General features: G+C 47.0%; 1 protein-coding gene across 1 annotated transcript in view; it reads right to left on the reverse strand.

Moving 5' to 3' along the window:
• PMPCB (peptidase, mitochondrial processing subunit beta) overlaps positions 1-13,009 on the reverse strand; it is a 71,762-nt gene that overhangs the window by 41,444 nt on the left and 17,309 nt on the right. Inside the window, exon 2 of the mRNA XM_069765115.1 lies at positions 11,737-11,877. Coding sequence (XP_069621216.1) covers positions 11,737-11,877 — 141 coding nt within the window. The remainder of the gene's footprint in view (positions 1-11,736; positions 11,878-13,009) is intronic.

Consider the following 13,009-nt stretch of genomic DNA (forward strand, 5'->3'; position numbering starts at 1 on the left):
GGACGGCATCTGCAAGTTTGGCTAAACTTGGACATCTCTCCAATTTTTTTGCTGACCAGGAGTCTGCAAAGAAACGTCAAACAAATACATGAAAAAGCACCTAGCATATCTAAGAAAATAATGTGTGAATGAGCCCTTCGGAAAAGGATGTTTGGACGCCCCTTTAATGTTTTTTTTACAACATCAGTCATTTAATAAAAAAAATAAAAAAAGCCCAAGGTTGTCCAGGATTTATACACTGCTCAAAAAATAAAGCGAATACTTAAACATCAAAATGTAACTACAAGTCAATCATACTTCTTTGAAATCAACCCATCGAGTTATGAAGCAACACTGATTGTGAATCAATGTCCCCTGCTGTTGTGAAAGTATGACAGACAACAGGTAGAAATGTTAGGCAATTAGCAAGACAACCACTATAAAGGAGTAGTTTTACAGGGGGTGGCCACAGACCATTTCTCTGTTCTCATCCTTTTTTAGCTGTTTTTGTCACTTTTGCATTTTGTCATTGCTCTCATCCCTAGAGGTCCTGTACAGTAACATGAGGCGGTATCTACAAACCACAGAAGTTGCTCAAGTAGTGCAGCTCATCTAGGATGGCACATCAATGCAGGCTGGGGCAAGAAGGGTAGCGGTGTGTCACCACAGTGTCCAGAGCATGGAGCAAATACCAGAAGACAGGTCAGTACACCAGGAGACATGAAGGGGGATGTAGGAGGGCAACAACCCAGCAGCAGGACTGCTACCTCCTCCTTTGTGCACGGAGGAAAAGGAGGAGCAGTGCCAGAGCCCTGCAAAATGACCTCCAGCAGGTCACTAACATCCATATGTCTGCTCAAACTGTCAGAAACAGACTCCATCAGGGTGTTATGAAGGCCTGACGTCCACAAGTGGGTGTTGTGCTTATAGCCAAACACCATGCAGGGGACGATTGCCATTTGCCAGAGAACACCAAGATTGGCAGATTCGACACTGGCACCCTGTGGTTTTCACAGATCAGAGCAGGTTCACACTGACCACATGTGACAGACGTGACAGAGTTTGGAGATGCCGTGGAGAGCGTTCTGCTGCCTGCAACATCCTCCAGAGTGACTTTTTGGCAGTGAGTCAGGAATGGTGTGGGGTTGCCTTTCTTTTGAGAGCCTCACAGCACTCCATGTGCTAGCCTGAGGTACCCTGACTGCCAGTAGGCACCAGGATGAGATCCTCAGACCCATTGTGAGACCATATGCTGGTGCAGTTGGCCCTGGGTTCCTTCTGATGCATGACAATGCCAGACCTTATGTGGCTGAAGTGTGTCAACAGTTCCTGCATGATGTAGTCATTGAAGCTATAGACTGGCCCGCCCATTCCCCAGCACTGAATCTAATTGAGCACATGTGGGACATTATGTCTCATTCCATCCATCAACACTGCATTGCACCATAGAATGTTCAGGATTTGACTGATGTCTTAATCCAGGTCTGGAGGAAATCCCTCAGGATAACATCCACTGCCACATCAGGACAATGCCCAGGCATTGTAGGGAGGTCATACAGGCAATTGAAGGCCACACACACACTACTGAGCAGCATTTCCTTGTCTTGAGGTATTTCCACTGAAGTTGGATCAGCCTACAATTTGATTTTCCACTTTGATTTTGAGCATCATTCCAACTCCAGACCTCCATGGGATATTAGTTGTGATTTGCATTCATCATTTTTAGGTTTTATTGTTCTCAACGCATGCATATGTTATGAATAAAGATCTGCAACCGGAATATTTCATTTAGTGATATCTAGGATGTGGGATTTTAGTGTTCCCTTTATATATAGCAGTGTATACTGATGGCCCATCCTAAAGAGAAGCCATCAACAGGAGACTGGTAGAGTTCTGACACCAGGAATTTCCACCAATCAGCAGTTTGCAGCACAAACTGTGGCCAGATGTATAGAGAGTACACCGCGTGCGTGCGGGAGATGCAGACAGCTGATAAGTGGAGTGCCAGACCTCTACTGATCTGACAGCGATTACTTATCCTGAGGATAAGTCATCAAAATGTAGGTCCTTGACAATCTCTTTAAATAAATGTATTTCTCAAACCAAATCTCCCAGGCTCCAAAAATGATCCACAAACAACTAATCAATGTGGTACTAAAGCTGTCACTTGTGAAATTGCTGACAGCAAGAATACACTTTTTTTACTATCAAGTTCTCTGTAGATTAGGTCAATTTTACGCCAAAATAGCAAACACAATATCACATGGATAGATCACAATCAGAACTGGGCTACAGATCTAATTATGTTCCATTCTTTTGATCTTGAAAGCTTTTTGAGTGGTAACATGAAACAACACACCTCAATGTGTGATAATTAAAGGCATAAAGGGGTATTCCCATCTCCAAGATCCTATCCCAGTATGTAGTAGGTGTAATAATAATTAGAAAATACCTCCTATTACAAATGTAGTATAGTGCTTCTGATTAGCTAAGTCTCTTTCCTCATGTGCAGGCATTGCAGGTTGCAACCACTGATATAGTGACAGTTAGCTAGTTGCTAGTGGTTGTAACCATGGATACCCAAGGTCCTGCAATGCCTGCACATGAGGAGACATAGCGAATCAGAAAAACTATACTACATTTCTAATTGGATACTGCTGCTGGGCGATCCCGAACAGTAAAGTTTGGGGTCCATACCACACCAAACAGTCCATGTCCATGCTACTGTTCGGGTTCGGCACCCGGGCCCCTGAACTACGGTGACCTCACTGAAATAACCACTAGCACAGTGACAAAAAGTTTCTACCAGTGAACTCTCTGCTGCACTGTGAGACTTTTTCCTCATTGTGCTAGCGGTGATCTCACCGAGGTCACCATAGTTTCAGGACCAAGCTGGGAACGCAGCCTTAGTGACCGATGGTAACCTCGATGATGTCACTGCTGGTCAATGATGCTGCGCTCGCAGCAGCTCATTCCTCAATTGTTTTCAGCCTGGACGGACGCGACTTGCCACCGTCCAGGTTGAAAACTGTTCATCCCCAGACATGGATTACTGCAAGAGACAGAACGACGGACAGGTGAGGGATATTGTTATTATTTATTTTTGTTTTATTACAGGAGAATGAGGGCTTCGGGTAAATTAGGTGTGAGTATAATTGTGTTTATTTTTAAATAAAAGTGGAAAAGTGCATTTTGTTTTATTTCAAATAAAAGAATTTATTCTTGCCATGTGTTTATTTACAATATAACTATAGGATTAGTAATGGATAGGTGCCTTATTGACGCCTCTCCATTTCTAAGCCGTGGGCTTGATGTCATAGGACAATACAAAGTGACATGAACCCCACAAATATGATCCCCACTTGCCACTGCTACAGGCCAAGTAGGAAGAGCAGAATTGGAGCATCTAATAGATGTGCCTCTTCTTGGTGGCTGCGGTCTGCTATTTATAGTCTGGGGGGGAGGGGGGGGCAATTTCCATGGTCCCTTACAAGCCTGAGAATACCAGCCCACAGCTGTCAGCTTTAGCTTGGTCGGTTGTCAAAAATGGTGGAATTATTCATTCAACTAATTTTAATAAACGGTGTGGGGACCCCTCTATTCTTGATATCCAAGTTTGCTAAAGCTAACAGCTGAGGGTTGTAAACGTTGTACCGCTAATCACAGCTGCAGGCTGAGGTTGTCATTTGACCACAACTCTCTCATAGGCGGTAATGATTTTACCACCGATCAGAGGCAGTGTTTGCTGCGCTGTCATGCACATGACCGTGTGGAAAACACTGGATGTTCAGGCCTCCCATTCAAGTGAATGAGGTCCGGATACTGTTCTGGTACCCGAACCAAACTTTTTTTTATAAAACTTTTCAGCCGAACCTGTACATCCAGGGGTTCGCCTATCACTAATTATTGCACCTACATATTGGGATAGGATCTTGGAGATGATAATACCCCTTTAACTAGCTACCAAAAAACAGTCTAATGATGCAGCTTGCATCCTAATTTTAATCATTAGCATTATGAAAAGAGGGATTTTTGGTACTCACAGTAAAATCTCTTTCTTGGAAACTTCATTGGGGGACACAGGTAACCATTGGTGTATGCTGCTGTCGCTAGGAGGCTGACACTATGCAAAAAAAGGAAAATAGCTCCTCCTCTGCAGTATACACCGACCGACAGGCAGGAAGTACCTCAGTTAAGGTACCGTCACACTAAGGTTCCCATTGCATTATGGGACCGCGTTTAACGGACAGCGTTGCACGGCGAAATTAACGCCGTGCAACGCGTCCGTTAACGCGCCCATTGAAGGCAATGGGAACGCGCTTCACTAGCGCGTGCCATGTTCGGCACGCGCTAGCGACGCGCCGGTGATTCCTGGCGCGCCGCGGACGCTGCTTGCAGCGTCCGAGGCGCGCCCGCGGTCCGTTCCCCGCTCTCGCAGATCGGGGATCTGCGAGAGCGGGGACGTTACCGCGACCCCGACCACAGCCCCATAGAAAACATTGCGTTAGCGCAATCCGCTAGCGCTAAACGGATTGCACTAACGCAATGTGACCCTAGCCGCTGCAGCGATACCGACAACGATCCGGATCGCTGCAGCGTCGCTGTTTGGTCGCTGGAGAGCTGTCACACAGACAGCTCTCCAGCGACCAACGATGCCGGTAACCAGGGTAAACATCGGGTTACTAAGCGCAGGGCCGTGCTTAGTAACCCGATGTCTACCCTGGTTACCATCGTTAAAGTAAAAAAAACAACCACTACATACTTACCTACCGCTGTCTGTCCCCGGCGCTGTGCTTCTCTGCTCTGGCTGTGAGTGCCGGGCAGCCGGAAAGCAGAGCGGTGACGTCACCGCTCTGCTTTCCGGCCGCTGTGCTTACAGCCAGAGCAGAGAAGCACAGCGCCGGGGACAGACAGCGGTAGGTAAGTATGTAGTGGTTGTTTTTTTTACTTTAACGATGGTAACCAGGGTAAACATCGGGTTACTAAGCGCGGCCCTGCGCTTAGTAACCCGATGTTTACCCTGGTTACCAGCGAAGAGATCGCAGAATCGGCGTCACACACGCCGATTCAGCGATGTCAGCGGGAGATCCAGCGACAAAACAAAGTTCTGGACTTTCTTCCCCGACCAGCGATATCACAGCAGGATTCTGATCGCTGCTGCGTGTCACACTGGACGATATCGCTAGCCAGGACGCTGCAACGTCACGGATCGCTAGCGATATCGTCTAGGGTGACGGTACCTTTAGTGTTAAAGCACTAGGAGAAGCAACCAAAACTCAACATATGTACCAATCCAACAACGGAGGCACATAGATCCAATAATGGTACAACATACCAAATAATGGTACCACATATGTGCCAATGCAACAACAAAGGCACATTAATGGTACAAACACTTAGGGAGGGTGCTGTGTCCCACAATGAAGGCTCCAAGAAAGAGATTTTATGGTAAGTACCAAAAATCCCTCTTTCATTATCGCTTCATTGGGGGACACAGGTAACCATGGGACGTACCAAAGCAGTCCCTAGGGTGGGACACAGGAAGATTCAAGGAATAAATGGGCTCAGGTCGGTCGGTGCAAAACCGCCACCTGCAGCGCCTTCCTTCCCAGGCCTGCATCAGATGAGGCATGGTATGAACCCTGTAAAGACTAACAAAAGAGGTCAAATATGACCAGGTTGCGACCTTACAGTCTGGAAAGCCAAATCCTGGTGACAAACAGCCTAGGAGGCCCCTACCGCAGGGCGGAGTGAGCCTTCAGCCCCAGAGAAGCCTGCACCGTCGGAAGAGGCTGTTTAAACTAGAAGCTAGGAGCCCTTTAAGGCAACCTTCAGAAATGATGAGCAGTCCTTGAAAGGTAGACTCAGAGAGCTGTGACGGAATCCAGCTTGTAGAGGGACTTCTCCAGGGGATGGACTGGAGAGACACAGAAGGAAGGACAATGACTTCGTTAATGAGAAAGGAAAAGACCACCTCGGGAAGAAAGGAAGGGCCAGGCCCGAGAACCACCTTGTCCTGATATAGGATCAGGAGCGGGGAACGGCAGGACAATGCCGCTAACTTGGAAACTCTCCTAATGGACATAATTGAACAAAGAGAAACGTCATGTGTTGATTGGGCTAAAACAGGGGCGCGCTGCAGCGCGCCTAAGACAAGATTAAAATCCCATGGATTTATTGGAGGACAATAAGGAGGAGCCAGGTGGCCGACTCCTTGAAGAAAACCAAGAATGAAAGGAAAACGGACATAGGAACCAGACCCTTGTCCATACTCCACCAAAAGAAGGCCTTTCAGTATTTGTAGTAGATACGCAAGGATCCGGGTTTCTCGGTCCCAATCATGGTCTGAATAACCAGCTGGGGAAAAACCAGCCTCCCCCAGGACTATGGCCTCAACGCCCATGCTGTTAAAGACAGAGACTATGAACTCTGGTGGAAGAGGGAACCTTGAGAGAGAATCTGGACGGCTTGGAAGCTTCCGAGGGGCGTCTATGAACATATTCACTGGGCCTTTCTTGGCCAATCCGAAGATAACAGGAATATAGGGATCCCTTCTTCCTTTATCCTTTTCACAACTCTCGGGCCGAGGAGAGAGACGGAAAAGGAGAGATCAGATGGAATTGTGACTACGATATTACTAGAGCATCGCAACAGGTGGCTAGCAGGTCCCGGGATCTGGCTACGAACCAAGGAACCTTGTGGTTTATCCAAGACGCCAAGAGGACAACGTCCGGAGAGCCTCATTTCAGTATATATGGATGAAGACAGAGGGGCTGAGCCATTGGCTGCCCGAAGCGAGACCCAGATGGCTCAGAAAATCGATTGCCCGGTTTGCTACCCTCGGTATGTGCATGGTTGATATGGCGGAAACATTACGCTCTGCCACTCCCAGAAACCTTGTTAACTCTGACTTCACTTGTTTGATGCGAGTACCGTCTTAACGGTTTATGTAAACCTCGGCCGTGGCATTGTCTCTTGGGCATTCCAGTGGCTCTGCGCTGTGTGACGAAGAAAAAAACAGCTCCGCAAAAGAGGAGATTGGCGTTGTTGGTGAAAACCTGCCACTAGAGAGGAAAGAGGAACTTCCTTTATAGAACTGATGTCGACGGCGTCACCAAATGAAACACTGCTTCACTCTGAGAGGAAGAAGCAAAAGGATTGTCCGTGGAGACGACCAGAGAGCCCGCTGAAGGGGGCGGGCATGGAACTGGGCAAAAGGAACGGTTTCCAAGGCAACAATCCATTTCCCCTAGAACTCCTATCTATGCAGGACCATAGGAGAAGAGAAGCTGATCGCTTTAGAGTACAGAAACCCCTGGAAGAGAGATGAAAAACCTTCTCCTTTGGAAGGAAGAGACGGGCTTGGGTCATGTCGAACCCATACCTAGAAACACCAAGTACTGAGCAAAGGTGAGGGAGGACTTTTCTCTGTTTATAATCTAGCTGAGATAGACCCGGATATGTAGAGTAAACTGAAGAATCTGTTGCAGTCTCAGCGGGACAACTCATTGATCAGAAGATCGTTTAAGTAGGGAAATATGAAAAATCCTTTGGATAGAAGAATGACCCTGACCACTGCCATGACAAATAGTCTGGGAGCAGAGGCTAGGATGAAGGGGAGGGCCGTGAACTGATAAGGACCCTCCTGAATCGCACATCATAGGAGCCTCTGAAGCTAAACACAAACAAGAATGTAAGGAAAATTCTTCCGAGTCCATGAAAGTGATTACCGAACCTAGTTACATCGTCCTGAAAGACAGGACCGAACGTGACCGGTAAACCGCTCGAGGACTAAAAACGGAGTAGCGTTCCGCCTTTCTTAGCGACTAAGAAAGAATAGAATAGAACCCCGAGAACAGTACGTTCCTGTGGACGGGTACGATCACTTCTGTGAATAGCAGGTAAAGACTGCCTGAAGAACTGCTGGGGCCTGCGACGTATGTCTTGACGGGCGAAAAAACAAAAGGAAACTTCTTCCTGGAGGAGAAGAATGGTCGATATTGTAGACGGAAGTCACTATCTCTCTCGAGGTTGAAGCAACCTTTTCCTATTAAAAGGACATTAGGTTTGGACTGGAAAAGCGAGGTGTTTTTCCCCACCAGTGGTATCCGAAACTATTGATCCAGCTTGGATCCAAAAGATCGAGAGACTTGGAAGGCAAAACCAGTGAGGCCAGAGAATGCGAAGTATGGCAACGATGCTGCCGGTAGTCGTGACGGAACAACCAGCCGCATCAAAAGGGGAGCAGACATGAGATGTTTGCTGGCATGGACAATCTGATCAGCCAGATCTGGCCTCCCATCCGGAGGAGCGGCCGCTAGAATACCTTGACGAAGTATTCTTGCCCGGACAGACATGGAATTTGACACCCAGGTGTAGGCACATGTGGGACAGAGAGAGAGGGGCGCCAGCTGCCTCCAAGGCTGACTTAACCAAGGATTCAATCTGTCTATATGTAGAATCCTTAAGGGATGCACTGATCAGTAGAGACAAGGCTGTCTAGGAAGACAGGCGAGAAGCAGGCAGATCCACCTTAGGGATTCTGCCCATTTATCAAGAAGGCCTGGTCTAAAGGGGTAGAGGATATGTAGCTTCCTCCTACCTGGGAGGCGCTTTTCAGAGTGTTCCCAGTGTTTAGACATAGTCATGACAAGTTCCCTGATCAGGGAAAATTCCGGGAAAAACATTTTTACCCATTTGAAAGTAACAGAGTGCTCGTGAGCAGGAGCCTCATCCTCCCGTAGGTTCAGAAATTTGGTATTTTGCCAAGATGAGGTTATTGAGCATATCTTGCATCTTTCAGGTCTGGTCCGTATCGGACTCAGACTGGGAATCCATATCCGACCCACTACCGCCTCCGAGGAAAGGTATAGGATGAGGAATGCATCCAGGATAAAGTAGAGGGACCAGCCGGTTCTTTTGCTTTGTACGCGATCTGTACCTCTGAAGGTCACGGTCAGGTGCGTGCGAATCACCGTGAGAGATGTTCGGAGCACTGGTGGCAGAAGACAAACGTGAAGGGCACTCCAGGACCTGGACCAAGGATTGTGAGAATTTGGTCGGATCTGAGAATGACTGTGACCTGGCAACAGCCCACTCCGGAAGGAGGGGAGTGCTCTCATCCCAGGTGTTAGAGGGTTCATCTGAATGACACTGCTCTTGTACTGATGGCACAAGCATCGCGGATTATAGGGACAGGAATGGGCCTCCCTGAGATTGGGCATAAGTAATAGGCTAGGGCTACAGCTGGGAGAGCTAAGCCCTTGTGAAGAGAGAAAATAACCAGTCTGAGCTGGTACTACCTGATAACAGACGGCTGTCAATGTTCAGGCTGCAGTGTCCCCAGAACCAGTAGGTTAATGATGGACGCCTTTTGTGCCCTTCAGAAGGCGATGGTGGCTGCACGATTCTTCATACGGTTTCGAATTTTCACTCAACCTGAGATACATGTCACCCCTGTGGGGGAGGGGGGATGGGGCGTGTATCGGGAGAGAGGGATAGAGAAAAAACACTCTCATTAGGCCAGGAGAAGAGGCCTCAGCGTACGGTGTGCCCTAGTGAGCAGAAAGTCCCGTAACAGGGCGTGGCTAAGCGGAAGGCGACCGCGGCTACAGAGGTCAGGTACATATAATTATGCGAAGCCTCCACACCGACAATGACAGGACCGGAAATTGGCATTAAAAGAAGGTCCTAGTCCGGTATGAAAATTGGCCACGTCTGACAGTGTCAGGAAGTGGGAGCCCCAAAGTTGGGGACTAAAATAGCAAAGGACATGGAATTATATGCAGTCTCGGCACCTGCAGTGGCAGGGCCGGTAAACGAAGGTCCTAGTCTGCGTCTGGTGGGAGTAGGGGCCCTTCCATTGACTGTGCCGCCAGAGGAATGCACCGGGTAGGGCGGAGGAGGCCCCTTGATAGGGAGAAAAGCGTGCAATAAATATGTGCGCTTAATGCGGAGGGCATTAACGAAGCACTAGTTGAGGAAAAGATGGCCGTTGTTGTTCAGTGACGTCATGTTCTGTACAGCGTTCCGCGGGTAAACGGTGAGGCAGGCGGGTAGCTGCCAGGGACAGAGAAAAGGACATACCTGTAAAAGGTGAGTCCCGAATCCCTTTTCACTGACGAGGATCACATCAGGAGCCCTCAGGAAGGCTGAGGGTCACTGGAAACCGGGATCCTCCTTCCCACACCGTCTCCGGACGGTGCAGAAGACGGCATCAACCCCTTACAAGGGGAGGCCACTGCTGGTGACCACCGTCTTCCTCTCAGCCCTCTCCGAGGAAAGGGGTGAGGAGGGAAATGGCAAGGACTGGCCACCGGAATCAGCCCTGGAGCACCCGTGAAGGTGACGGGATGAAGTCCTGCCAGCGGGCCCTAGAGTTGCGATGTGGGTGACACCACACTGCTCGCTCAGCCGCCTAATATGGGAAGGCAGGGTGAGAAATTACACCCCGTTTCCCTGAAGCTGTATCTAAAAGACAAAGGGAAATTGTTAATAAAACACAACAATACCTGTAAGGAAAAAAAGATTATCTGCGGATCTGGGAACAGATCCAGGTCCGCCTCCTGCAGACACTAAGCTTAAACTGAGGTACTTCCTGCCTGTCGGTGGGTGTATACTGCAGAGGAGGAGCCATTTTCCTTTTTTTGCATAGTGTCAGCCTCCTAGCAGCAGCAGCATACACCCATGGTTACCTGTGTCCCCCAATGAAGCGATAAAGAAAAAAGCTTAGGACTAGGCTAACTTTGAGCTACGGACACTCCTGGATCACCCACCCACTTGTTGATTCAATTTACAGCATTGAAGTATTTATCACTTTGTAGATGACAAATGGTAGATTGGTGGGGACCCAACATCTGTGAACATTACTGAAAGCCATACATGGGAGGCCCTAGTCCCTGATGCACCCCAGAAATGGTCAAGCTTGTACCAGGCCACTGCTTTTGATATGTGATGGAAACAAAGACAAACCTCCCCTTTCAGAATTAAAACTCTACCAGATCACAAAGGGATAATCCCATCTGAGATATTTATGGCAGATAAACAGTATAAGTCATAAATAATTAAATAAGTGGGGTTTGAACCTTCTGCAATGCAAATAGGAAGAGATACATGCATGGGGCCATGTCCACTGTAGTTCACAGAAACTAAAGAAACACAAGAGCATTTTACAATTCCTATAAACCACAGCTACACACAACCTAGTCTCCATGGTGCAATCTGTGGGTCATCAGTCCGCCATTCTATTGTTAGACGATAGAAGCTCAAATACCATAAATGTCCCAGATGGGAATCCCCCTATAAGAAAATAACCTGGGAAAAATTAAAGAGGTTGTCCAGCCTTAGGCTACATGTCTGCAGTCACTGCACATTGTGAGGATTCTCCAATGCTGGGAGTGTGAACACAAGTGTGCAACTTGCATACATGCGGTCATGTGCCGACTAAACGTGCGCTGCTTCGCTCAATGTAAGAGTATAGAGGCCAGTCACAGTCTAGTAGGAATGTGCTGCACTCCTCTCTGTCAGAAGGAGTGTACATGTGAGAAGTAACTAGAGGAATTTCACATGTATCCTCCAAGGCCTGCACTGATTATATATATATATATATATATATATATATATATATATATATATATATATATATATATATATAGTGATGTCAAATTATAGAAACAACACTATACAACAGATTAAAAAAAAATTAATAAAAATGTTTATGCCATTTTATTGCTCCCCTTGGGCACACTGCAGACTTACCGTACAGGTAGAAATTCCAGAATCTTCAGAGGCAACACGAAGACCATTTTCCAAGGTGGTTACTTTAGTCTCTGGCACATTCAGTATGGCTTGTGTCGCTGCTTGGCTCGATCGGTATTTCTTTATACCAAACTGTATTTGCTGCGCACAGAAATGTAGAATAGGAAATTAGGGTTCTCTCCTGAACAAACAGAATTACGAACATTGATTCATGGCATAGCTGATGCAAACTGAGGCAATCGGACCCCCTAGGTTATTTATGCGGTCCAACTAGGTTCTCATGTGTCCATTTTTCCTGAGTTGGCACTCGCTCTTCCCGGGGCTCCCGTGCAGTGTTGTGACACAAGACCCCGATGCAAACTTGCACTTTTTTAGTATCACAGGATGCATGGGATTTGTGCAATATTGATGTATTTAGGAGTAGTTTCTCCATGGGTTTTGTTGTTTCCTGAAAGGTGTCATTGTAATTGTTATGAATTACTTTAATAAATATTTAAAAAAAAATTCTATTTCATTCACCGGTGTACTCCTTATTCTCCTATGTTTCTCCACTTTCTTGGAGTTGGCGTATATCCATATTGTGGGTAGACCACCATTGTGTGGCATTACCCAGCATATATCATGCAACTGAGGTTTTTGTTTGCAATTTATAGGACATTTCATAACTTTCCCAAATTCTTACGAAAACATTTACATCACATCCCGCATTGTACTACTGTACCCAATTTATTATATACTTTAGGAGTCGGTTCATTTTACACAGACACCACAGCCCTGCTGACAAGGATTTTCAGGATAAGTACAACAGCCTCATCAGGTGTAAGAGATGGATTTGAAAGTTGTTGTCTTTTTTTTTCAAGTTGTATTTTGAAGAGTGCACAGCTCCTGGTTTTCTGCTTTTCTGGATGCGGTTGACAGTGGGATGGTCGCAACGTTGATTCAATCTGTGTGCTCTCCTAAGCTATTAGCAGAAGTAACGTAGAAGTATGGGGAACTGAGGCAAGATCCAGCCAGCCTCGGAGCAGCACAAGCAGCTGTAAAGTATAGGCCCTGCAAGTAACGTCTGCTCATTGCCAAAGTAACTAGACACTCAGATAGCAGGGTGACCGGTAACCCAAGCAATGAGTTGTAAACTGCAGAATAGACTCTGTTCTTAAAAGCAGAGAGGATTCTTAAAGAGCTAACTTGCTCTTTTTTTACTCTGCAATTTTACCCCTTTAATACTGTGTAGCTTGTATAGAGAAATCTAATGACAAAATGAGCTAGAGATCAC

Source organism: Ranitomeya imitator, chromosome 4 (genome assembly GCF_032444005.1).
Source record: "Ranitomeya imitator isolate aRanImi1 chromosome 4, aRanImi1.pri, whole genome shotgun sequence".
NCBI lineage: Eukaryota > Metazoa > Chordata > Amphibia > Anura > Dendrobatidae > Ranitomeya > Ranitomeya imitator.